Raw genomic sequence first — 27833 nt, forward strand, 5'->3', positions numbered from 1 at the left:
TGTCCAATTTTAAGGGTTGTGTCTTGCAAAACACCTTTCAATCTTACAGCCTATTGTCTAAATTGAATATATTTTCTAAATGTAGAAAATAAAATACTAAATATCTCATTGGCAAAAACTTTTATCAATATGGGGTAGCCTTGTGTGTCATTGAACAGAAATTGTTGTAATAATTTTTTTTTAGACTAATGTTGGAAAAGGTTGGTCATTTATTATTGACCAAAATAATTAGTATTTTGCAAGGCAAAGTATGTTCAAGCCTTTTGAGTCAACTGTGCCTAAAGGCTATCCACGTTTCCCTGTCACACAAAATTATAACCCCCCTCCCATTTACAAAATGATGGCACCAGTCAACTTTCCTGGTTGATACAAAACTCAAAGTCCTGCATGACAATCTCATATGGATGTAGGTATTCGAGTTTTACACATTTGGCTCAATACATTTTTGTACTGAACATTTAGTCAACAATTAATCATTCTAGTTAACTCATGCCTTACCAGTCAATTAACCTTTTTCACAAATGTGCAAGATGCAGGATTATGGTTGTCATTTATAAAAAACTGCTCTACCAGAAGTCTAAAACATGATTCTATGTAAACTTTTTTTGTAGATGTATTTTAGAAGTCCCAAACCACTTTGTTGTATGCCATAAGGTTGTGCCATCTGAAAGGTAACATATTATACACATACTACACACAAGTTGACACAAAATATCCATCAATAAATCAGACGATGGGTACAAATGTTTATTAAAGCCATTTGTTGTCCACAAAGATCAAAACACATGAAAAGTAAAGAAAGGAAGAAAGAGTTGCATGCATCCACTAATGTTCACGACACTTGTTCCCCTTCAGGTTCCTGGGAAGCAACTTCAGTGACATTTATCTTCTTAGCCAGCAGTGTAAGGCCTCAATGCTGAAACACTACTCATTAGTTTAGCTACACAACACAGGATCACAAAAGAGAGAATAGGAACATGGCACACAAGTGGGTGGACTGATGGGACATAAATTGGCATAATGGGCCTAAATAATGATAGAGAAGGAAAAAGTGCTACAAGCTTCCCCATCAAACTTGTTTAAACCTAGAATCTTAACATATAATTAACGCATGATTCAAAAGTTATCATAAGTGGATTGTCTAGTTTTCTTTTCATATGTTTCACTCGTATCAATCTGAGAACTTGGCATTTCTACTGATTGACAATAAGCATTCGAGTGATGGTACTTTCACAATACCCCCCCCCCCCCTTTTTTTCTTTTACTAAGACATGGGAGAAAATATAAAACAGCTTGTTTTTTTATACTCTATACTCATCTTCTGCCCCTCTCAGATATCAACAAGACTGTGAGGTTAGGATTGAATAACGGAAGGGGGGGTCAACTACCCTTTTCTCTAGAACAGCATTGGCAGGGTCAAAACAAGTTGTTGGCCACATACACAGTAGATGGTGGGTGTGATAAGTGGGGTGAGGGAGGGCACTAAGTGGAGAAAGTGGTGTGTGTGTGTGTGTGTGTGTCGGGGTGCTCAAGCAGGCATGTAGGGAGGGGGAGGCTCCTTGTCTGGCATCTTCATGGCCATCTCATAGGTGGGCAGGATGTACTGAGGGAGCAGAAGAAAAAATGGGATTCAAAAGTATTAGCAAATGTGTTAAGATTACACAACGTGCTTCACAGTGGACCCAAACTTCAGCTTTCAAATCGCCTTAAAGCAATCTATACATGAGAGCTGACCTGCATCAATCCATATGACCGTGTCAACGGTTATTCTCAAAAGGATAAGAAAAGAATGCCCCCTACTGGATGAACACACTCTTTGAGAAAAAAGTTGCTGACATTAGCAGTCAGTTCCCTGAACCCACCTTTCCTACCCACTCACCCTCTATGACTGACCCAACTAAATGTCTAAACGCTTTCTCTCCCCTGTCCGAGGCAGAGATCTCTGACCACATTCTCTCTCATCGCCCCACCTCCTGTCCCCTTGATCCAGTCCCCTCCCCTCTCTTTCAAACCATCTCTCCCTCCATCATAACTTTTCTTCTTCATGTCCTTAACTCTTGTCTTACTTCCGGCACTTTCCCCTCTGCCTTCAAACAGGCCAGAGTTAGCCCTCTACTCAAAAAACCCTCCAGTAACCCAGCTGTCCTCTACAGACAGCTGGAACTACAGACCGGTATCACTACTACCTTCTTTTCTAAAACAATTGAACGCACTGTATCTAACCAACTGTCAAACTTCCTCTCTCAGAACAACCTGCTTGACCCCAACCAATCGGGCTTCAAGACTGGCCACTCCACAGAAACTGCCCTCCTGTCAGTCACCACGGCCCTCCAGTCTGCCAGAGCGGCTTCGAGGTCATCCGTCATCATTCTGCTGGACCTTTCTGCAGCATTTGATACGGTTAACCATCAAATCCTGCTGGCCAGACTTTCTGAAATGGGCATCACTGGCACTGCACTTCAGTGGATCTCATCCTACCTGTCGGGAAAATCCTACCAGGTCTCCTGGGGAGGCAAAGTGTCAGGCAGTCCCACAGGGATCTGTCCTTGGACCCCTCCTCTTCTCCCTCTACACCACCTCGCTTGGACCAATCATCACCTCCCATGGCTTCTCCTACCACTGCTATGCTGACGACACGCAGCTGTACCTGTCGTTCCCCCCCCGACTGATCCGGGGATCTCAGCTAGGATCGAGGCCTGCCTCACAGACATCTCCGCCTGGATGACAGAGCACCACCTCCAGCTGAACCTCGCCAAAACAGAACTCCTCATCATCCCGGCCAAACCCTCCATCTCCCACGATCTCTCAATCACACTGGGATCGGCGACGGTGACCCCTTCACCCTCTGCCAGGAACCTCGGGGTGACCATGGATGACGAGCTCTCCATCACGGCCCACATTGCTGCGGTCTCCCGGTCGTGTAGATTCACCCTCTACAACATCCGGAAGATCAGGAGATACCTATCTGAGCATTCCACCCAGCTGCTAGTCCAAGCACTTGTCCTCTCAAAGTTGGACTACTGCAACTCGCTGCTCGCCGGTCTCCCAGCATGCGCAACCCGCCCTCTCCAGAGGATTCAGAACGCGGCGGCCCGTCTGGTCTTCATTCTACCCAGACGCTCCCATGTTACCCATGTTCATCTCCCTCCACTGGCTTCCCATCACGGCCCGTATCAGATTCAAGACTCTGGTACTGACCTTCCCAACGGTGAACGAGACTGCACCCGACTACATCAAGTCTCTCCTCCAGCCTTACACCCCCCCCCCCCCCCGCCACCTACGGTCTTCTTCTGACAACCGTCTGGTGGTCCCACCGCTCAAGAGCGCCCGGTCCCAACACAAGCTCTTCTCCTGTCTGGCCCCCCAATGGTGGAATCAACTCCCCACCTCCATCAGGGACACTGACTGTCTCCCCACCTTCAAGAAAAGGCTCAAGACGCACTTGTTCCGGGAGTACAACGGCACTTAGGAATGCTTGGCTGGACCTGATGTTAGTTTCCTCCAGGATCAAAATGACTCGTATTGAGAGACTTGTTGCTCTTGTTGGTTAGTTGTAACGATTTCAAATTCTTGTACTCGCTGTGAAATGTTTTTACTGTTCTACAGGTACACTCTTGCACTCTTGTGGGGAGTTTCATGTTGTTCAATTGTAACTTGTTGAACTGCATGCTCTTATGGTTATTTGGCACTTATTTGGTTTTCCACAATGTATGCTTCATGTTTTGGCTGCTCGCAATGTTTGGGGCTATCTCGTTGTTATGATCAGTGACCTCTTTTGTAAAGCTCTCTCTTGGAAGTCGCTTTGGATAAAAGCATCTGCTAAATGCATAAATGTAAATTGTATGTAAACACAGCCATTTGCCTAAAGACTTCTCATTTGATCTACTGTTGCACTGGTTGTTGTGCAGCTTGTGATTAAGATGTCGGTGAGTTGATTCGGTGTAAACTCAATTGGAGTCTGTGCCCATCAGGGCACATTTGGACGCTCAGGCAGCACAAAATGGTGGCAATACATTTATATATTTAAATGCCTATTTATTTTGCGCAAACAGCTTATCGAAACTACGTCACACATTGCACTGCCCTCTAAAGAACCGGAGGGGTTCAGAAACATACCTGAGGGGGGGCCTCAAAAGCAGGGTATACGGCAATCTCTGGCATGTTCCTGTTGTTAATATACTTGTAGCAGTTCCACACGCAGTTGATCAGGTAAGCCTGAAAATCAAAAACAGCTATGTTGAGTGACTTTGTATAGTGACCAGTCTAGGCTACATGCTCTGAGAACAAACTATTAAACAGATACTTGAAGATGATTTAATGATGAAATGACTCAGTCAGGGTTTGGATGTCCCACTCTTACTTTCAGGATGATGAGGAAAGCGAAGAAGACTAGAACAAAGAGCAGGAGACAGCTGGAGTCCAGGGACAGGAGGTTGTCCTTGTAGGGGAAATCCGGCTGGAGGGGAGAGGAGGTGGAAACAGACAAAAGATGACCACAAAAAACTAAAAACGCATATACAATACTTTTTTGCCATGACGAGCCAGAAGCTCTCAGTTCCACAAGTCGAACACTTTTGTAAAACATTGAAATCTAGCACTATGCATGTTTGTGGTGACTGCAGGTAATGTGTACAAAAGACAATTGAGAAGCAATCGTAAAAAGAAGAAAATATTTCAACCAAATATTTGGACTGTTGAAATAGGCCATATGTCTTTATACAATGCATCCGGAAAGTATTCACAGCGCTTCACTTTTTCCACATTTTGTTATTATTACAGCCTCTGTAAATGGATTCAAGACATGTTTTCCTCAATTCTACACAAAATACCCCATAATATTTTTTATATTTAATGGATTTGCAAAAAATTAAGAACGAACATTTTACAGTTACATAAGTATTTACAGCATTTTCTCCCATTCTTCTTTGCAGGACCTAAAGCTCCATCAGGTTGGATGGGGAGCGTCGGTGCACATACATTTTCAGATCTCTCCAAAGATGTTCAATCGGGTTCAAGTCTGGGCTGTGGCTGGGCCTCTCAAGGACATTGACAGAGTTGTCCCAAAGCCACTCCTTTGTCATCTTGGCTGTGTGCTTAGGGTTGATGTCCTGTTGGAAGATGAACCTTCGCCCCAGTCTGAGGTCCAGAGCGCTCTGGAGCAGGTTTTCATCAAGGATGTCTCTGTACATTGCTGCATTCATCTTTCCCTCAATTCTGACGAGCCTCCCAGTTGCTGCCGCTGAAAGTCATCCCCACAGCATGATGCTGCCACCACCATGCTTCACTGTAGGGATGGTATTGGCCAGGTGATGAGTGATGCCTGGTTTCCTCCAGACATTATGCTTGGCATTCAGGCCAAAGAGTTCAATCTTTGTTTCATCAGACCAGATAATTTTGTTTCTCATGGTCTGAGCGTCCTTCAGGTGCCTTTTGGCAAACTGCAGACGGGCTGTCATGTGCCTTTTACTGAAGAGTGGAAGAGTCCTGGTGGTTCCAAATTTCTTCCATTTTTGGATGATGGAGGTCAGTGTGCTCATAGGGACTTTCAATGCAGCAGAAATATTTCTGTGCCCTTCCCAAGATCTGTGCCTTGATACAATCCTGTCTCGGAGGTCTACAGACAATTCCTTGAATTTGGTTTGTGCACTGTCAACTGTGGGACCTTATATAGACAGGTGTGTGCTTTCCAAATCCTTTCCAATCGACTGAATTTACCACAGGTGAACTCCAATCAAGTTGTAGAAACATCTCAAGGATGATCAGTGGAAGCAGGATGCACCTGAGCTCAATTTTGAATGCCATGGCAAAGGCTGTGAATACTTGAAACATTTGATTCTTTAGTTGTTGTTTTTTTAATAGCAGAAATTTCAAAAACTACTTTTAATCTTGTCATTATGGGGTATTGTGTGTAGAATTCTGAGGAAAAAATGAATTTAATCAATTTTGTCTGTAACATAAAATGTGTAAAAAGTGAAGCGCTGTGAATACTTTCCGAATGCACTGTCCATTCCTACGTTAGAGTCATGTTAAACAGCACTATAAAAGAGACTCCCATTGTCAAAGAGCACCACTGCTGTGGAATTAAATCGTTTTTCCAACTCTATATTTCTCCATATGTGTGTCCGGGTGAGACTGACCAGCTGGTCCAGGTAGTCCTTAATGCGGGGCAGGTATGTGAGCGAGCTGACAGCCACCAGGCAGCTCAGGACAAAGTCAAACAGCTGATAGCAGAAGAAAGGGATGAGCCAGCCATCACGATGCTGAGAAGACGGGGAAGAAAACAGGGAGACATTTCTTACCATCAACCTCTTTTCACACACCCATGGCCCTACTGTACAACACGTCACCAAAACTAACAGACTCTTAACGGGAACAAACTAGTTTGGGTATTTGTATTTTGAAAGAGAAAAAGATCCCTGACCCACAAGAGATGTTGTAAGAAAAAGGGGATAAATATGACCATGCTTTCAGTGTCAGTTTCTAGGCGTATACAGATGTTGCTGTACCACATTGATATGCATGAGTGCTTTGTTAATTGGTTCTAGCAAGTGTTGAGTGTGAGGTCACATTCTGGAGTCTACCGTAATTATATTGGAAGCAGCTACTGGGTATTAAAAGAAAGTTGAGAGAAACAGAATACATACAGTAAATAGAAATAATATATTTAAGCAGATGTTTGTATCCAAAGCAATATTTAAAAAGAGCATTACGTAAGTGCAGCAGTTAAAGGAATGAAACAGCATTACATTGGATATTATTTTAAGGAGTTTGTCTATAAGTGCACAACTGTGTAGGGAACCGTTGATTCTACAGCAACAGAGCTTGTCATAGTGAAGACAGGTATCCACAGGGGTTACCTAAGAGAATGTAGCTGACGCAGAAAACGCACAACGCTAGCACAGACCACTGACCCAGACCAGCAACAAGATGTCATTGGTTGGCTGCACCCGGCTAATTTAACTAGCGATTAGGATGAGTTCTACGTCAAATACTGGAGCCATCCAACCTGTCGTGTGTTGAGGTCATCAAGCAGGCTTGGGAAGCAAAGATCATATCATAAACATGACACTAACTCACTCTCCTTAACCTTCATCTGGATGGTTGGAATAAACAGTTCATATACAGGTGCGTTATCTTTTATACCCTAATTTACCTTCATATGTTTGATTCTTGAAATCACAAAATAACAAAAACCAGGGTGGGCAAAGTTTAGAATAGCTACAATCACAGAGCTGTTTTTAGATGACATGAGAACAAAGCTCACATACAGTATGGTTTATAGGTATTTGAGTCCATTTTGAACAAATAATCTGATCCTGCAGTCTCATCTCCCAAAGCTGACATATTAGTGACTGAATTGAATTTTAAATGGTGTCATAAATTCCAATGTGGACAAAATGTAGATGAATAAAAAATCTAATAAAAAGAAATGCACACACTTGTGCTAAAGTGTGGCACACGCACACACTTACGGTAATGGCTCCATACACCATCATGGAACTGATGGTGAGCATCAGAAGAGAGATGGCAAATCCAACACAGGCATTCTCTACAAGCAAGACAGAGAGACCATTGGTTGTGCTGTCACAAATAACGTATTGACTAAATAAACAACTAAAATGCAAATACATTTTTAGCTAAGTATTTTTTATTATGTTTGTTGCCTTTTTCAGCTTGATTGGGCTAGTAAGAGAATAGACAGCAAATGTAGGGGACAGTGAGATGGGAAGACATGCACAAAGACATGGAATGCACTGTACCCAAAAATGCTGATAACATTTTAAAGGTCCAAGGAGGGGTTGTGTGAATTGGTTTGTTAATATATTAAGCATTTGAGAAAGCTCGAAAATGAATATTTGTGAAAAATCCCCCATCTGCAACTTTTACATATATTTTTTCTTTTAATATAAAGAAATGTGCTACAGCTGAAATTGGGGATGTGTACTTACTTTTAATTTACCAAAGAGCACTTAGACCAGTGTGTACCTTAGAGTGGCCATGTAGGAGGATTGATCACTATGTAACTGGATAGTCTCTCAGGCCGTGACTTGCTGACTAACTGTCTTTTAAGGGCCAGCTCTGGGGAGCCCTTACTGTTTTGCAGCCTTTCACTCAGCGTCAACATAGGATGTACAAGGGCCTAGCGAGGATAAAGTAATCTGTATCCTCCTGGGCGTGTCAGCCTAGCACCTCCCAAAACTCACACACAGCTGGAAATGAGTAAGAACAAGCGTGTGCTCCACAGAGGTGCAGAGCCAAAAATGTATTCACACAAATGAGCGTGAATCCAGACGTCTAAAACGACGCATGCGGGTGAAACCTGCCGGTTCACAGATATATTCGACTCTGTCCTCTTCGTAGGCCCCATCCATTCACTAAAATATGTCTAGACATCCTGAGACGAGTATATGCCAACAGGATGTAACTGTATTTACATTTTTATGCCTGTGTGAAATATAATATAGAGGAGAGAAAGACGGGTAAATTTTTTTTACAAGTAAGACAGATAAAATTATGACACTCCCAAATGTATAATTAGGGACAAGACGTCCCAAATTTTATAATTTTGTATGTTGTGAAAAAGATAGTGTAAGAAAACATTTTTGGGGGCTTGAACATATCTTTTCTCATACACTTTACTCTCTGAGTTTTGTTTTTCATATTGTCTTTCCCGCTAGGGACCCTTGGAGGTTCATATAACCGTTTGTTTCCCTGTAAACAATACACTCCCATAATCATCAGTATGACACTGATTGCTGTACTGAGGAACCCTAGGCACAGACAAGGTTACTATTCGTAATGAGTAACTCAATGAGTTCGATTGCTGAATGCTGACATTGTGTAGCACTGGGTGCATGCTAACCTTCACCTGTGCTTCTGGCCAGATGATGGTAAAGTCTGGTTCAGTTACCAACCTCTTAACTCTGAGTAAGTCAAGTTCTAGGAAAGTCACAGGCCTTTTGCAACCGAGCTAACTGAACTCAACCCCCAAAAAATAGGAAAACACGTTCAGACATAAACCAAACTCTCTAGATAGCTAAATCATTCAAAAAATTTGGAACTGGGCATTTACTTCTAGTCATCAGGGCTGCATTAGAAGAAGTTTGATTCTTGAGTGCAGCAGTGTAAGAGCAAGGGGCTGAATGAATAACACCAAAATGGCTTTTGAATGTGCATGCTTGCTTGTTTGTAGTAGGGTTGGGTGTACAAATGTCCTTTTTGACAACCGTCACTGCTTCAATCGTCGACTGCAGGTGTATTGGCCAATTTGTAGGTAGTGGTGTAATGGCCCCTAGTTGATCAAGTAATTGCAAAGTTTAACCATCATGTGAAATACAATTCTGCCGCTGTTACTTTTAAAGTACTAATTCCTTAAATCTCAAAGCAGAGTTGCAGTGATAAAGACAAGACGTGTTGTGTATTTTACTCTCATGTGCTAATTTGAAAATTCTCAACTTCACAATAGCTGTGACCACGTACACTCATGCATTTCTTGTGGACCACCAACAGACAGAGTGAGCTAGTTAAAATTAAATTGCGTGTTGAGAACAGGGCATGTTGAATCCCAATGAATCGATTTGGGATGCGTGCGTTGTAAAAGGAAAGTAGTGAGAGAAAAAAAGTGCAGTCACAGTCCAGGCTATCTGAGGAGTGGTAGAACTTGAAAAGCCTTCCAAATAATTTAAGTTGCATAAAGTTATTACTAGTAATATTCCAATACACAGAAAGCAAAGTTGTCTTCCTTTTTCTGCAGAATGATCCCATGTGACTCAAAACCGATTCTGTGAGTGTTGTAATCTGTCGCACCCAGGGCTGCCAACTCTCACGCATTGGCCGTGAGACACGCATTTCATCCAGTTCACAAGGTCTCACGCCACACTTTGTATTTCTCACGCCGAGTAAGTAGTCCTGCTAAAGTTGTAAACTGCAATGGTCGAGCCGCAGGCACACGAAGTGAAGCAACATACCGTATTTTACGGTAAATAAGCTGCATCATGTACAAGCCGCACCCCCCCAGAATGAGCACTTTGTGTTTGTAAATCAGAGTATGAACCGCACTTTATAAGCAAACAATGTTACCATTGCGTGAACATTGCTGAAATATGATCACTTGCACGTTCATGCTATGGTTGCGGACAGCTTGGATAGCGATCTAACTAGACAACATTGCCAATCAGGGTGAACACTCAAATTATCTAAACTATAGACCATAGCATTACACATATCAAAACAGAACAAACACAACAATAGAACTCCAAGCAATGCTTATTTAACTAAGCTAATGCCCTTAACTTAGTAGCTTTTCAGCTTGCCGCAGGGCATTCTGGGTACCAAGAGCAATGCACGAGTATAGGCGATCTTACAGCATTGTGTAACACACTTCGTTTGTGGATAGTATGTCCAGAAATAAATCCAAGTCACTCATTTAGTGGCAGAATCCATTGTTATGTCTACAAAATGATTTAGATATATTATACATTTAGCTAGCTTGCAAATCCTGAGGATAGCCTACTGCAGCAGACCTTTCTATGTGACAACGGACAAGGGTGTTTTGTCCCTCGGGAGTTGCCGTAGGCTTGATGCTGAAAGCATTACGTGAAATCAGTGACGGCTGTTCGAATGGCGATGTCAAGAAGAGCAGTGGTAAAATACAAGTTATGAAAAGAGACCGTGTCCGTGTCTTATTGTCCACACTATCATATACAATTATATCTAAAACGAACTTACAAAGAGCTCGGTTAGACTACCAAAGTTGAATTAGTAATGTTGTTAGCGATGCTAGCGTTATTTTGCTAGCTAGCCTAGCCTATAACATTTCACTGGGTTTGCAGCTGTTTGATTAACTGAAATTATTATGAAATGTTATGTTCTACTAGCCATTTGCCTACTTTAGCAAGTCACTGTATTTCCAAGCCCTGATAGTGAGAAATGTTATTATTTATTATTATTTACTGAGAAAACAGTAAATAATTCCTCTTTCAAGTAATAAGCCCCCGTTCAAGTGTTGAGCATAAAATTAGCTGCACGGTCAGTAGAGATCTTGAGAGAAGCCACTTTTTTGTTCTATAACCGGACTATAAGCCGCTTCGAAATATAGCCGCACAAGCACAAGAAAACTGTAAAATCGGAGGCGCGAACACCCGTGAAAGGTCGTCTCCGGTGGGGTGGGGGGGGGTTTAAGTTAGTAACTTGTATAGATCAAGTTAGTAACTTGTATACCCAGATATTAATCTTAAATACCTTTGCTAAAGAATATATACTTACCAAAGAACATATATTCACATTTAAATAACCAACACTAAGACATAAAAGATACAAAAGATGCACACAACGATGGATTCAGCCCACTGTCCATTCCCAATATATTCATCATATCGCCCAACCGTAGTGGCACACAGTTTGAGTGTGTATAGTGTCGTAGTGCCTTCACTTACCTGACACCCTGTCCGAGGCAAAGTAATGCTCGATGACCTCATACTGCAGGTCCACTGTGGGCACTTTCTCCGGGTGGGTCACTGCCACTGTTAGAAGGATGCCCATTAACAGGTTCACCACCTGGAGAGACAGTGAAACATTAAGCAAGAGAGTTACATAACTAGATTTTTTACAAATGTTAGGCTACATCTCTGCCTAATAACCCAAGTTAATACAACTTGTCAGTTCAGTTGGGAGACAAAAACCCTAGTGCAACACTTGATATGCAAACACTTTGAATTAAGTTTTTAGCAGAGTAGTGAAGCAAACACCATTAACGGAAGTTACAGTTTACACATATTATTAACTTCAATAAGTAATTCCAGCTGTATGGTCCTCTTCAAATGGTTGAATAATCCTCTTTTACAGGTTATGTTCTGACTAACTAGGGTTATGGATTCCTCTGATATGCGTACATAACGATGTTGTAGCTACTTGGTAAATAGCCATCGTTTGATAGGAGTGTGTTGTTAGAAACGGTTTTGATAAAGTGTTACCAACTCAAAATCTATAAATGACTCGCAACTAAAATTAAAAATTGTCTATGGTGGGATATCGTATCATGGCTCAAGAATCAAACGGGTACACAAGACAATATGGGCTCTGCAGTTACTTTAATTTCAAGGCCTGCAGACGAGTTTCATAAACGCAGGGTAGATATTGCCAACAGCGGTTGCGTAACATAGGATGCCCTTAGGGATTAAATAAAAATTCCAGTCCGACCACTAGCTAGTGCCTTTCCACGGGTGTATTTCACGTAAAATTAATTCAAGACAACCTTGTACCGTAAAAAAAAATCTGACAAATATGGAAGGGACCCCCTCATATTGAAGATAGACAGCTAATTAACTTCAGCTCCAACTACTATACACTGAAATACAATAGCCGGCTAACAAAGCATTTTTGGTGTACACGTTAGAGACAAGTTGCAGATAGCATTGCTACTAGTGAGCACTAATAATAAATGGTCGGTGATTATTAGCTAGATAGTCTAGCTCTATAATATAGCTAGTCTACAGTAGCTAGCTGCCAGTCAACTGTCAGTACAGTACAGTACTAGGCTAGCTTTCATCCAAAATCGAATATGCTAGAAATGGACTAGACTACATCAGCATTGATAAACGAATAATTTGGTAGCAAAAACTAAACATTTATTAACTTGTTTGTTTACTTAAATTACAGTAGCACGGCACGTAGAAAGGCTAGACACAGTATCCTTGGTGGTGTCTGATGAAAACTGAGCCAGATTTCGGTAGCCTGAACCGAGATGGCAGGACAGGAAGGAAAGCTAAGCAGCTAGCTAATCTGCTAGCACCGAACAGCTACTGTAGCTCAGTCGACCATTTTACGTACCATGTACCATGTCCCAAGAATGATTGTTCCCGTCCTCACATGGCAACACCCACAACATCTTGTGGTGTAGAGCCTGTCTCGACTTGGTTTAAAAGTATGCATGTCGTCCTGTAAAGTGGGGAGAAACATCGGGAGGTCTACGCGATGAAGACAATCTTCTTCACCATCAACAACATCGATGATTTGGGAACGCCCACTTAATGAATACCGCGATTTTGAAAAAACGAGAACTTTACTTATTTTGACAAACATATCAAATTGACCAATAGTTATGCAGGATTGAGGAGCATTGAACCAAACGTCTGCTTTACAGCTCATTCTTTTTACGTTAATCGATAGTAATTCGTTTGTCCCCTGTGGCAGGCTGGCTCAGCCAGATGTTTGTAATGGTGGAAGTCCTGATATTATTACATTTCCCCGTGAACACGCTTCTATTCTGAGTAAACAACTCTAGAAGTTTTCAAATTTCTCTATCAGTAAAATGTATTTTTCTTTTCTCTCTTTTTTAAATCCATGGCTTGTTTTGAAGGGAGATAGGCTAGCTAAGTGCGCTTTGGATAGGCTCTTAAATGTGTTGCTTGGCAACGATCGACGCTTTCGCATTTTCACAAGGACGCGCATCTTAAAACCAGGCGTAGCTACGACCGTGGCCTGTCAAACTTGGTGCACTCGGTGTAAATTCAAATCACAAAGTCGGACGTAACTAAGACCGACGTAGGAGTTAAGACCAACTTTTTTACGCCCAGCTGGTGCACTCGGCTCCTGGTGTCCAACCCGGATTCAGCCTGAAGAAAGGACACAGTTCACCTATGTTTATTGAGCTGCTGGTCTTTTGAACATGCAAAAATATTAATGTGACTTTAAAGGTAATCCAATCTGATCTCACCAGCAGAAGCAGAAGACAACACCTCGTAGTCCGACTACTATTTGATTGATATTTGATATGTCAGCAACGTTAGATCAGAGGAATGTGCCCATATTGTGTACAAGCTTTTACCTTTACATCTCATGTGCAAGGGATAAGTAGTTATTAGAGGGGGCAGGTATCAATGTAATGTTTTATGTGAAGCTATTAAATGAATCCAAAGTCACATTTATATTGTACGAATTATAATCGCTTTCTTTTAATAAAGTTTGTTTGCAATACACCATCTCCATCGTGTTTATTTCATTGTATTCAATAAAATTTATCATATCTGCATTTATCTTACTAGCTAATGGATTGTACTGTGCCCTCTAATTATTTTGGCTGTCTATTCTGTTGCTGCGGGTTCTCCATTGCATCATCACTGTGTGGATGAGATGGGTTGTCCATGATGGCCATCAGCTACTCTCATCCTCTTTCTCCAAGCTGTCCAGCATGATCCCCAGCAGAGAACTCACCTTTGAAGTATCTTGTTCGTCTTCATTAACAGAGACTAAGTTCAGTTCTGTTTTTTTATATGTGACTAAAGTATTATTGATCTGCCGATTGGGAGAGAAAACAGACCTCTAACAATAAATGATGACACAACACCAGGCTTAGGTCTCAATCGTGTCTCCCATCTTCAAAGGTCGGAGGATCATGTTTTATAGGGCCAAATAAAGTCAACATAGCTGATAGTTAGGAATTAATGGTGTTACAACAGTCACAGAGAAAGATTCCCAGCTCCCAGCCCATGACCACTTAGGGCAGAGAAAGATCATAGGTGGAGCTCTCCCCGTCATCACAAGGGACGTTTACCCAGTACTTTCTCGTGACCCTGAACATCTATTCAACCTGACTACAGACAATCTACTCTTATCAATAACAAACTCATACTACATACTAACTTAGTATCCAATGACATTTCCTATTTATTTGTGAAAGTTCTATTGATTAGTGAATAACTTAAGTACATGGGAATGTACATAATGTACATGCATGTACAGTGAGACAGACACAGTGATGCAATGTGTGTCCAAGTTGGGACTGTAATTGGAATGCTTAATAACACCCATTGGAAATGCCAAAGTCATAGGAATTAATGACTGCATCTTTTGTTATGAACTGCATCATTTCAACATATTTGTGAAATAATAAAACACAATGCCTGCCTTTTTCCTCCCACATGAACAACATAGGCCTACTTATGTAAAATGAGCTGGTTTTGGATTGTGTTGGACGGTTTAGCATCTATAGCTCCAAGAGGAAAGTTTAGTAGTTTTATTACAAATAATTGAAAGCTTAATGTATGCCAGTAGTGCTTGAAAGACTGAAATTCTTTGTGTCTATTCCAACATGTAATGATGGTATTCAATGACACAGGTCTGTGTTCTAGAAAGAGTGGTCTGGAGTCGCAGAGGTCTGATAATATCAGCTTTAATGCAGCAGTTGGAAATCAACAAGTACAGAGCTCTGGGGTTGCCTACGTTTTCCTACCCGCGACAGAGTTTGGCTTGCCCCAGCATATATTATACAGTGCAGTAAAACAAAAACACAAGAAGAGGGTTGAGCTTGTTCTCCTGTGCAGCAGGGAGTTGTTCTTATACGCGTCCCACCTGCTCGGGTGCCGTCTCCACCCGGTTTCAAGGTTGTTTCTGAAAATGAAGAGATAGAGACACAAAATACAGCCTTTTTCCCACACTGTGGTCGAAACTCGTCTGGATTGTTCCTCTTTCCGCCCGCACCCATGACTCCCCCCGCCCTGTGTGAGACACAATGTTTAAGCTTGAGCACACTTCTAAGTTCATAAGACAGAACTTTAATAAGCACAATGCATAACTTTAAGCCAAGGCCAACAGGACTCAATGACTACAGACCCGTCGCCCTGACCTCTGTGGTAATGAAGTCTTTTGAGCGCCTTGTGCTGGCACACCTCAAATCCATCACAGACCCTTTCCTGGACCCACTGCAGTTTGCCTACAGAGCCAACAGATCTGTGGATGACGCCGTTAACATGGCCCTCCACTTCACCCTACAGCACCTGGACTCCCCAGCATCCTATGCCAGGATCCTGTTTGTGGACTTCAGCTCTGCCTTCAACACCATCATCCCCGCCCTGCTTCAGGACAAGTTCTCCCAGCTGAACGTGCCTGACTCCACCTGCAGGTGGATCACAAACTTCCTGTCTGACAGGAAGCAGTGCGTTAAGCTGGGAACACAAGTCTTTGCGGACGACACCACCCTCATTGGGCTCATCTCTGACGAGGATGAGACTGAATATAGGTGGGAAGCTGACAACCTGGTGACCTGGTGTAGCCAGAACAACTTAGAGCTCAATGCTCTTAAGACAGTGGAGATGGTTGTGGACTTCAGGAAGAATACAGCCCCACTCACCCCCATCACCCTGTGCGACTCCTCAGTCAACACTGTGGAGTCCTTCCGCTTCCTGGGCACCATCCTCTCCCAGGACCTCAAGTGGGAACTGAACATCAGCTCCCTCACCAAAAAAGCACAACAGAGGATGTACTTCCTACGGCAGCTGAAGAAATTCAACCTGCCAAAGACAATGATGGTGCACTTCTACACAGCCATCATTGAGTCCATCCTCACCTCTTCCATCACCGTCTGGTACGCTGCTGCCACTACCAAGGACAAGAGCAGACTGCAGCGTATCATCCTCACTGCTGAGAAAGTGATCGGCTGCAATCTGCCTACCCTCGAGGACCTGCACACCTCGAGGACCCTGAGGCGTGCAAGGAAGATTGTGGCTGACCCCTCCCACCCTGGTCACTCCCTGTTCCAGCCACTCCCCTCCGGCAGAAGGCTGCGGTCCATCAGGACCAAAACCTCACGCCATAAGAACAGTTTCTTTCCATCTGCTACTGGCCTCTTCAACAAGGCCAAGGACTCCCATTGACCATTATTCACTTATTTAATATTATAAGTCCATCTAATGGCAATTCAGTATGCATAAGCCACCTGCTCTCAGTATCCGATTGCACTATGTCGACCACTCACGCTGCTCATTCTATTCTTATTTTTATATCAATTTTATTTTATATTTAAATTGTTGTATTCTTAGATTGTTTAGTTCTTAGAAATAGTTAAACTTTTGTACTTTTACTTAATTTAAGATCCGTATATGTTTAGTGTTTTGCACCTCCCTGCCACAGTAAATTTCATGTTTGTATAACATACATGGCGAATAAACCGGATTCTGATTCTAATAAACACAATATATTCTTTATGCTTCGAAGTATTGGGTGGTATAGTCTCATACATTTTCGTGCGTATGTGACCTATGTGAGATGTCTTCTAAATCACTCGGAGCCGGTCAGTTGTCCAGTTTTACTTCTGCATTTACAATTGGAAAAACGTGTGAATGTAGACGGACAACAGCAGGCACGCTCCGTCTTGGAGATGGGTATGGCTGCAGCCTGCAGCCTCCCCTCTCATGCCCTCCAGTCTCATGCCCTCCCATCTCATGCCCAGGCTGTCCAACGGTAAGTAAGTGAGGGTCAAAAATACTAAATCGCAAATTATTTTACGGATGGAGTTAAAGGTAAGTTCGTGAGCACGTTTGTTGCAATAAATTGAAAAACTTGAAATTGAAAAATGTTATCCATATAGTTTGCTGATTTCTGGATGTTATTGTTCTGTCCCTGATCTTAACGTATATTTGATGAAACCTGCGATGACCTTCATTTAAAACTGCATCAGCGTTTTATGTTGACATTTGTTAGCGAATATTAACGTTACCTAGAGAAATTTATGGTTGCAGACTTTGATGGTTTCTTTTTGTGATTTTCCTTAAGGTAGGCTACATGAGTGTCTTTAAAAAAAAGAACACATCGCAGGTGACAAAATGCGCGGTGTGCTGTACCGACCATCATTGTCCCCCAACCGTCGTGGTTGTGCCTAACCTTAACCTCGACCTCTGTGCTCTTACTTGACCCTGCTTGCTGACCTTAACCTCTCTCCTCTGCTACGACTCCTGGCCATAAACTAATCCTAACCTCAACCGTCGTTGTGACGCCTAAACTCAACCGGGCCTCCCAGGCTGCAGCTGTAGAATGGATTTTTAGTTTGTAGTCTAGCTTAAAAAAAACACGTACAACAAAGTAGGAAGGAGAAAAAGCGGACCAGGCGAGCTTTTATTTTGAAAAGTAGAAGCATGAGACGGGAGGGCATGAGACGGGAGGGCATGAGACGGGAGGGCATGAGACGGGAGGGCATGAGGTGGGAGGCTGTAGCCATATACTCTTGGAAATTCCCCACAATGCCACGCTATAGCTACTCGGAGCAGGTACACATTTGAACAGTAGATGGCGTAGTTCTCCCAATTTAGTGGAATTTAATTTGAACCCAGATAACTATATAGTTACACACATCCTGTCCCTTGACACATATGTTACACGTACAATACATTCATAAAAATTAGGACAATGATTACGTTTTTTGGGGTCTCAAAACATCCAACTTAATCAATTTTCAAAATCAATGTTGAACTAAACCGAACGCCAACGGATTGCAATGGCCGCAGTGGGCAACGCTCTTAGCGTAGAAAATGTTACGCCTTTGCAAACAGAATTTACGTAGCCTGCCTACTCCTGCCCACATGATAGTCATTAGCATACATTGTTGATATCCAGAATTCAATTCTGGATATCAAGAATTCGAATTGTTGATATCCAGAATTGAATTGTTGATATCCAAAATTCGAATTGTTGATATCCAAAATGCAATTCTGGATATCCAAAATTCGAATTGTTGATATCCAAAATGCAATTCTGGATATCCAAAATTCGAATTTTGGATATCAAGAATTCATTGGTTAAATGATCAAACGGCTTGCCATACCTACCTGTAGTCTCTGAGTGTTTTGTCTTTGCATCGTACCAGCTGAGTAACAGAATGCAACCGTCTGTGATCTGACATAGATAGGTCGCTGTGACGTAGATAGGTTGGGTTTTTGCCCCGCCGATAGAAAATCTGAGCTGAAAACGGGCAAGAAACTGTTCAATGGTCTAACTCCACATTTCAGTGCAACACTGCAAGTTTTTGCGCTTTGCACATGCTTTCAGGAAGTCATTTCACACGTATATAATGTACTGAGAAGCAAATCATGGAATTTGCTTTACAGCATCTTTAAAGATGCACTTTACATGTAGAACAATTTCTGTCACTCATACAACAAACATACTTATTAGTGAGATGTTTTGGTGCAAAAGTGGTTTGTAATTGTACATTATAAACAAACTGGGGATCAAACCTGAAAGAACCTCCTCTGGATCTAATGTTTCTATTTAGCAGACACTCTTATCCAAAGTGACGTCCAGTAGAGGGCGGAAATTTGTCAACAATAAAATGTCTACCTTTCCAAAATAGCCACTAAATAATAGTGGTGATAAATGGCTGTCCTCTTTAAGAGGGACCGCTACACTATAAACTGCTCCTTCCTCGTAGGTTTGTCAAATCCTCCATTTAAAGTGGTGAGCTGGTGCTGGGTGTACTCTCCAGCATGTTTCTTCTTAATTAATGCTACTAGAGTCATAGCCAACACTGCTCCTACCACCACTCCAGAAATGACACCTGTATAAAATATAAATATGCAAGCAGCGATGCGGGTTCCTCCGCAAAATGGCAAAATATTATAAACATGTACACTGTTGAAGATGGAGAGTTGGACAACAAGAGAGCAAAACTACTTCATGTTTGGCCAACAACAATAGGCTGAATGGGGATTTGAACTCATGAGCATAAGGTCACAAGCCAGTCTCTCTATCCTCTCTGCTACACACCAACTGTTGAGACTGTATGAGTAGAAAGGGCACAGTATGAGCTTTGGTCAGCTTTGGGACAAAGGTTAAGAAACGGTTGACATTTCAAAGTAAAATTGCATAAAATTGCGCATGGTACATCAGAATGATGTCACCTTGAAGCCAATAAGGTTTGAAAAACCATCAGTCAAAATTATATTTTATTTATTGACACAAAGATATTGAGGCAATGTGGACACTTACATAAATACACCCCTTTCAGACATTTTGTATTGCATTTCTCATTCCATTTCACCCTATATAAAGACACATCTGGACGCAACCCTATCCCCATCCATGCTGTTTCCCTCTCTCCCAGCGCAGGTCATGCCAAAGCAGAAATGCTGCAGCAGCCACATGAGGTTTAGATGAAGTCCAAAAATTACCTCCCACAATCAATACATATTAACCGCAACATTGTTTTAAAACTTTCTCAAAGATGGCTTGACAACCACAGATTTTCACATTTCACATTTTCATGCCGCGCTGCATGCTGGGTACTCAAGAGCGCTGACAGCTGATTATCTAGCTGTGCACCGACTGCGTGATATGACGAGATGCTAGTGACGTGCTAAGGTCTCTGAGTCTCCTGCATTAACAAGTTCTGCTCAATTAGTACATTTTACTAATGTTTTGTTAGCTATTGAATGGTAATGCAAGCTAGCTAAAAACAATGTTAGTTAGCTTGGCTAAACTGGTTTTCATAGCAACAGAAATCAACAAATCAGATCAGTCGAACTTTATTCAGAAAGGGGGGATGTGTATTGTTTACTCTACTCTAACGCATGACTATGTTTAACTTAATGTCTGCACCTCTCTGTCACCAACTGTCTCTGGAGTGGAGGGTGGGGGCTTCATATCCAACAAATTACACCCCTGAACTTTTAAAACAGATCTAAAGGCCTACTACAATTGTAAATATCCTATGGCTTCTTCTCCAATTGGGCCTCGATACAATGTCATCTAATATTTTCTGCCCATTCTGCACAGTTTTTGGGGACTTTCCACACCAGCACCCTTTGCCCAGTCCCTCTATTCTGCCCTACTACATATGTTTTCCAACACTAGTTACAATCACTCCTGGGCAGGGATGGTGCCAGAGAATTTGTAATACAGGTGCTGAGGAGGTGCTAGATCATTGACAGGGGGAGCTGCACAATTATATATACATAAATACTATTAATAAAGAAGCAGTACTTCTCTTGAGTGGTTTATTCAGATGAATAATCATTGGATTCAGGTCAAAAGTCTATCACTTGAACTGGTTTCATCACTTAAGACACTCAAAGTCAGCAGCTTGGCATACTGGGACATGGAAAGGATTAAACATTTAGACTTCATCAAAGTAAAAAATGCTGGTTTGTCCTTTTTCATCAATGTCCTCAAAGAAGCAGTTTGCAGAGCTACTGTGTCTGTGGGGTGACTGTCTCTGGAGGGCTGGCAGGCAGGGGCAAGCAGGGCCTGCAGGCAGGCAGGGCAGGCCAGCTGAATGAAGCTGTCCAGCTAGAGAGGGATAGTCCAGCAAGGGGTCTATGTTGCTCTCAGCATTCTCTGTTGTTGCTCTCTGCATTGATCTGTGTTGAGCAGGCCTCTGCATGACCCTCCAGACCTGTAAAAGTGAAGAAAGGATCCATGTCAGTTCAGTTTTTTCCATCTACACTTGACATAAACTACAGTTTTGACTGTGAAATGCAGTGGCATTACTTGAACTTGAATCCAAATGTGTTGACCTGATGGAGACCCATGTAAAGTCACTCAAAACACGGGTTCGATTCCAGGCTCTGGCAAGAGTATTTAGCTCTAAACTGGTCAATATACACACATCTGACAAAAGACCAGGGGCCTGTACTACGAATCAAGATTTGCCGTTAGTGAGGTAACTTCAGGTTCAACCCAGGGTTTTCTGTACTACGACGGTGGATCACTTGTTACCGGGGTAGGTCGCCATGGTAACACATGCTGAACGGCTAACCTGGTCGGGAGCAGGTTAAGTTGGAGATCAGAGATCAGGTATAAAAGTCCCGCCCACTAACTCATTACGGCATTATCCTCAACTTCTTGAGGATAATGCCGTCACCGTTCATAGAAGATCCTGTGGAGCTTGGTGCGCGGATAGTGAGAGGTGCGCTCAGAAGAGCAAGAACATTTAGAGACCGACAAAACCCTTTCGCATTCCCTCATGAGTATCTTTATGAAAGATATAGATTCTCAGCAGAGGGAATTACGTATCTTTGCCAGCTTCTTGAGCCGTATGTTGCCAATGCGACACATCGAAGCCGTGCGCTCACAGTCCCACTATATATAGCGTTTCGTTATTTCGCTACCTACTTTTATAGTGTGGGTGATGCGCAATTTGCAAAGGATTTTCTTCAATGGCTGTTGCCACCATATTCTGATTAATGGAGTTGTAACCCACTCGAAAATAGCCTACTTAGTTATGTTCCTCTGCACACCATATTTTCCCAGTAGGTGGCAGTAGCAGTGGTGGTGCTGTATAGAGGGGAAACTGCCACTGATTATAGAAAGAAGAAGAAAAGGAGACACCAGACTCAAGCAAAGGTCTCATGCTGTAGAATTCACTGAAGAGGACACCCTGATGGAAAATGAGCCTGTCTCTGCAAGTCAGGAAGCTAATGTGAGTTTTGATGTGTCCACACTGAACCCTGCAGCTCCAGCATTTGAACCTGAGGAAGTTGGAGGCGATGGAAATAGTGAATCAAATCAAGTTCCATACTCACCTGCACCTGAGATTGTACGAGTCAAAAGAAGTCCTCCTAATGTTCCTACAACTGATCTGTGTGAGCATCGTAGTCCTAGAAATGGACCACAAAATGGATTGAAGATGACAGAGGAAATTGGAAATGTACAACACACAGAGTCAGAACAGACTGAGGTTGTCCCCGAAGATGAGGCGGCATTGAGAAGATCCTCCAGGGATAAAACAGCTCCCAAAAAACTGACCTACCCAACTTTAGGGAACCCATTAGTCACAGTTATGCACTCCATTTTAACTGGGTTAGACCAAGCTTTCTCTCAAACTCTGTCTCTTGACACTGTACCTTACATATGTCACTTAACACCCTTAGCATCTGAAATAGTGTAATGTGCAACATGCAAGGATGCATGCAGATTAAGGAGGGGAGGATATAACCCACTCGAAAATAGCCTACTTAGTTATGTTCCTCTGCACACCATATTTGTCCAGTAAGTGGCAGTAGCAGTGGTGGTGCTGTATAGAGGGGAAACTGCCACTGATTTTAGAAAGAAGAAGAAAACCGTTTTACAGCAGAACGATCGTGAGCTGAAGCTATAAAGATATTAAAGATAACTAGAGAGGGTACAATTTCTGGGGAAATTGTAGGGTGTGCTTGCTTGCGTCGGTTGCACAGGGGTCCGTTTTTGAATGAAATTTTTACAACTGATTTATGTATATTTTATATGAAAATGCATACTTATTATTTATAAAGATTAAATAGATTTAACGGCATTTTTTTTTGCTGCTCATTTACAACTGAAAATACGAAAGTGTAGAATGAAATAGATGTCTTCTCATTTCCCCTGCAAGAGGCAGCCTCATCGTTGAATCAAAACGAATAAATTTGGCAGACCGGTGTAAAAATTGACCTAATCTCTATGACTTAAACGTCATTTTAAGTTTTTCTCTTCTCGTGATATTTTCAGGCATGTAGCCTACTCATTGCATTCATTCATTAATAAAGAACCCCCTTTGAAGATTATTCTACGACGTTACCCGGCAGTAGAAGATGGAATCGCGATTCAGACAGTCCCATCTGCTAACTGAAAATATGCCCCCCAAAACGTAAATAAGCTTGACATTTATTTAGAGGAAAATCGCTCATTCATAAAAAGCTCACTGGTAGCGATTATTGTCAGTAACAACGCAAAATGCGATATAGCCCTGTGTGGAGAAGCTGCCCCGGTAAATTGTACTACTACGGTACAGTACTAGTAGACTACTGCTGTGTTCGTCTTGGTAGCGATTGCGTTGGTTGAATTGGATTTAACGTTCCGTTGTACGGTTTAGGCTGAAATTAATTATTTTCATGAACAGATTGGCAACGTTTAGGCTGTGGCAATGAAGTTCAGGTTAGTAGTTAGATAGACTTTTGATTAAGTAAGGGGAGTGCCGAACATGTTCTGTCGCCGTTTGACTTCCTACAGCTGTGTAGATGTTTTTGTAGTGTCTCGCGTAGGCTACAGCATTGCAGTGAGCAACACTGGTTTGAAACCACAGGTAATGATAATTTCACCCACAAATCGTTTACTTGTAATGTAATGTCATAATAAATCCTACAACGAAAATGTATTTGTGAGGAATGTTTATTTTAAAGATTGAAAACAGATGCATCATAGACCACTGTAGTATGTGTTGCCCGGGCAACAGAGGCTAATGTCATGATGCTAATGCTTCAGTGAAATAGTAGACTACCGTTTCCAAAAGTAGATGTGGGCCTACTTCCTTAATAATATCAGCTAATATTGTACATTACATTTCATAATTGTGTTTCACATCACAAAGTAAAATGAGTAAATAGTTATCACCCTGGCCTCTTTGCTTGTGGCGTTCCTGCAGCTGCCTTGCAGTAAAGCTATAGTTAGCCTAGCTATCCCCCAAGTTAACAGATGTGAAACGAATGTTCTGCTACAGGTAGTCACGCGTGTTTTCGTGACGTTAGTGACGTAGAGACGTTAGTAACGTCAGTGACTGTGGCTAGCAAATTAGCCACCGTTAGCTTCACTTTTCACCACAAAAACGCAATTTCTACTTAAACCATGCAACGGAACTTAAATAAAAATACAACCAACGCAATCGCTACCAAGACGAACCTTTTGACACCGCCGTTGTGTATGTAGTCCAAATATTGACTGATCCTTAGGGGGGCGAAAATAAATAATAAATAAATATATATATATGTGAGAGAACAAAGGTTGTGCTCTCGCCGAAGGCTTGAGCACACCCAATAAGATAAGTTAAAGATAACATTGAAGAGCTAGTTAAAAGGGTTTTCCCACCAAACCTACTTCTAAGGAAGAAATAGCAGAACAACGGGTCGAAATTACGACAAGGAGTTTACTTTCTTCTACTATTCTTTTTCTCCGGTGAGCGTTTTACACGTGTTCGTCATTGTGTTACTAGCAGACATAGCATGATAGATGTGTTTAGTCAAGCACGTGAAGTTCTCTATATTTCTATTCTGCTGTTAATTCAGTTGTTTAATGCATTGTGTGAAAATTTATTGATGATGTGTACTGCATAAGTTACAAACAAAAAACAATCGGAGTTGAACGTGAGTTTAATGATTTGAAGCCATTCCATGCTATGTTGAAGCTATTTTACTACGTGATATGCTAGTGCTTGAGTTTCATGTATGTAGTGAATGCAAAGATTTAACTAGAGAGGATACAATTTCTGGGGAAATTGTAGGGTGTGCTTGCTTGCGTCGGTTGCACAGGGGTCTGTATATTTTATATAAAAATGCATCGGGCCTACTTATTATTTATAAAGATTACATAGATTTAAAAGCATCTTTTTTTTGCTGCTCATTTACAACTCAAAATACGAGTGAAGTGTAGAATGAAATATGATATATTCTCATTTCCCCTGCAAGAGGCAGCTGACAGGCTGAATCAAAACGAATACATTTGGCAGACCGGTGTAAAAATGGACCTAATCTCTATGACTTAAACGTCCTTTTAAGTTGTCCCTTCTCGTGATATTTTCAGGCATTTAGCCTACTCATATTGCATTCATTCATTAATAAAGAACCCCCTTTGAAGATTATTCTACGACTTTACCGGCAGAAGATAGAATCGCGATTCAAACAGTACCATCTGCTAACTGAAAATATGCCCCCAAAAACGTAAATAAGCTTGACATTTATTTAGTGGAAAATCGCTCATTCATAAAAAGCTCACTGGTAGCGATCATTGTCAGTAACAACGCAAAATGCGATATAGCCCTGTGTGGAGAAGCTGCCCCGGTAAATTGTACTACTACAGTACAGTACTAGACTACTGCTGTGTTCGTCTTGGTAGCGATTGCGTTGGTTGAATTCGATTTAACGTTCCGTTGTACGGTTTAGGCTGAAATTAATTATTTTCATGAACAGATTGACAAAGTTTAGGCTGTGGCAATGAAGTTCAGGTTAGTAGTCAGATTGTTTCAACTATTGAAATACTTTTGAGTAAGGGGAGTGCCGAACATGTTCTGTCGCCGTTTGACTTGAACAGCTGAGGAGTTTTTGTTAGCTACTCACACTAGTGTCTCGGGTAGGCTACAGCGTTGCAGTGAGCTACACTGGTTTGAAACCACAGGTAATGGTAATTTCACCAACAAATCGTTTACTAATGTCAGAATAAATCATATAACGAAAATGTATATGTGAGGAATGTTTATTTTAACGATTGAAAACAGATACATCATAGACCACTGTAGTATGTGTTGCTCGGGCAACACAGGCTAATGTCATGATGCTAATACTTCAGTGAAATAGTAGACTACTGTTTCCGAAAGTAGATGTACTTCCTTAATAATATCAGCTTATATTGTACATTACACATCACAATTGTGTGTCATATCACAAAGTAAAATGAGTAAATAGTTATCACCCTGGCCTCTTTTCTTGTGGCGTTTCTGCAGCTGCCTTGCAGTAAAGCTATAGTTAGCCTAGCTATCCCCCAAGTTAACAGATGCGAAACGAATGTTCTGCCAAAGGTAGTCACGCGTGTTTTCGTAACATTAGTGCAGACCGGTGTAAAAATTGACCTAATCTCTATGATTTAAATGTCATTTTAAGTTTTTCCCTTCTCATGATGAAAATAAAAAAAATAAAAAAAAATAATAATATATATATGTGAGAGAACAAAGGTTGTGCTCTCGCCGAAGGCTTGAGCACACCCAATAAGAGTTATATTCCCAGATCTGGTAAAGTTATTGAGAGATTAATTGGGTGTGCTTTGCCTTCGGCAAGGGCACAACCTTTGTTCTCTCACATATATATTATTATTTTTATTATTATTATTTTTATTCTTTTTGCCCCCCTAAAACTCAGTCAATATTTGGCCTACATAGACAACGTAGGTGTCAAAAGTTTCGTCTTGGTAGCGATTGAGTTGCTTCTATTGGAATTTACGTTCCGTTGCATGGTTTAGGCGTCAGTTAAGTTTTTGTGGCGAAAAGTGAAGCTAATGGTGGCTAATTTGCTAGCCCCAGTCACTGACGTTACTAACGTCACTACGTCACTAACGTCACGAAAACACGCGTGACTACCTTTGGCAGAACATTCGTTTCACATCTGTTAACTTGGGGGATAGCTAGGCTAACTATAGCTTTACTGCAAGGCAGCTGCAGAAACGCCACAAGCAAAGAGGCCAGGGTGATAAATATTTACTCATTTTACTTTGTGATATGACACACAATTGTGATGTGCAATGTACAATATAAGCTGATATTATTAAGGAAGTACATCTACTTTCGGAAACAGTAGTCTACTATTTCACTGAAGTATTAGCATCATGACATTAGCCTGTGTTGCCCGGGCAACACATACTACAGTGGTCTATGATGTATCTGTTTTCAATCGTTAAAATAAACATTCCTCACATATACATTTTCGTTGTATTATTTATTCTGACATTAGTAAACGATTTGTTGGTGAAATTACCATTACCTGTTGTTTCAAACCAGTGTAGCTCACTGCAACGCTGTAGCCTCCCCGAGACACTAGTGTGAGTAGCTAACAAAAACTCCTCAGCTGTTCAAGTCAAACGGCGACAGAACATGTTCGGCACTCCCCTTACTCAAAAGTCTTTCAATAGTTGAAACAATCTGACTACTAACCTGAACTTCATTGCCACAGCCTAAACTTTGTCAATCTGTTCATGAAAATAATTAATTTCAGCCTAAACCGTACAACGGAACGTTAAATCGAATTCAACCAACGCAATCGCTAACAAGACGAACACAGCAGTAGTCTAGTACTGTACTGTAGTAGTAAAATTTACCGGGGCAGCTTCTCCACACAGGGCTATATCGCATTTTGCGTTGTTACTGACAATGATCGCTACCAGTGAGCTTTTTATGAATGAGCGATTTTCCACTAAATAAATGTCAAGCTTATTTACGTTTTTGGGGGCATATTTTCAGTTAGCAGATGGTACTGTTTGAATCGCGATTCTATCTTCTGCCGGTAAAGTCGTAGAATAATCTTCAAAGGGGGTTCTTTATTAATGAATGAATGCAATATGAGTAGGCTAAATGC

General features: G+C 41.6%; 1 protein-coding gene across 1 annotated transcript; it reads right to left on the minus strand.

Moving 5' to 3' along the window:
• Nucleotides 1-733: 733 nt before the first annotated feature.
• On the minus strand, nucleotides 734-13007 carry laptm4a (lysosomal protein transmembrane 4 alpha). The gene is made up of 7 exons (XM_067241648.1): nucleotides 12829-13007; nucleotides 11436-11556; nucleotides 7473-7549; nucleotides 6138-6260; nucleotides 4361-4456; nucleotides 4117-4215; nucleotides 734-1603 (listed from the first exon to the last, which is right to left on the minus strand). The coding sequence occupies exons 1-7, from the start codon at nucleotides 12955-12957 to the stop codon at nucleotides 1529-1531; spliced, it is 720 nt and encodes a 239-aa protein (XP_067097749.1). The 5' UTR covers nucleotides 12958-13007; the 3' UTR covers nucleotides 734-1528.
• Nucleotides 13008-27833: the final 14826 nt, after the last annotated feature.

Source organism: Osmerus mordax, chromosome 8 (genome assembly GCF_038355195.1).
Source record: "Osmerus mordax isolate fOsmMor3 chromosome 8, fOsmMor3.pri, whole genome shotgun sequence".
Classification (NCBI taxonomy): Eukaryota; Metazoa; Chordata; class Actinopteri; order Osmeriformes; family Osmeridae; genus Osmerus; species Osmerus mordax.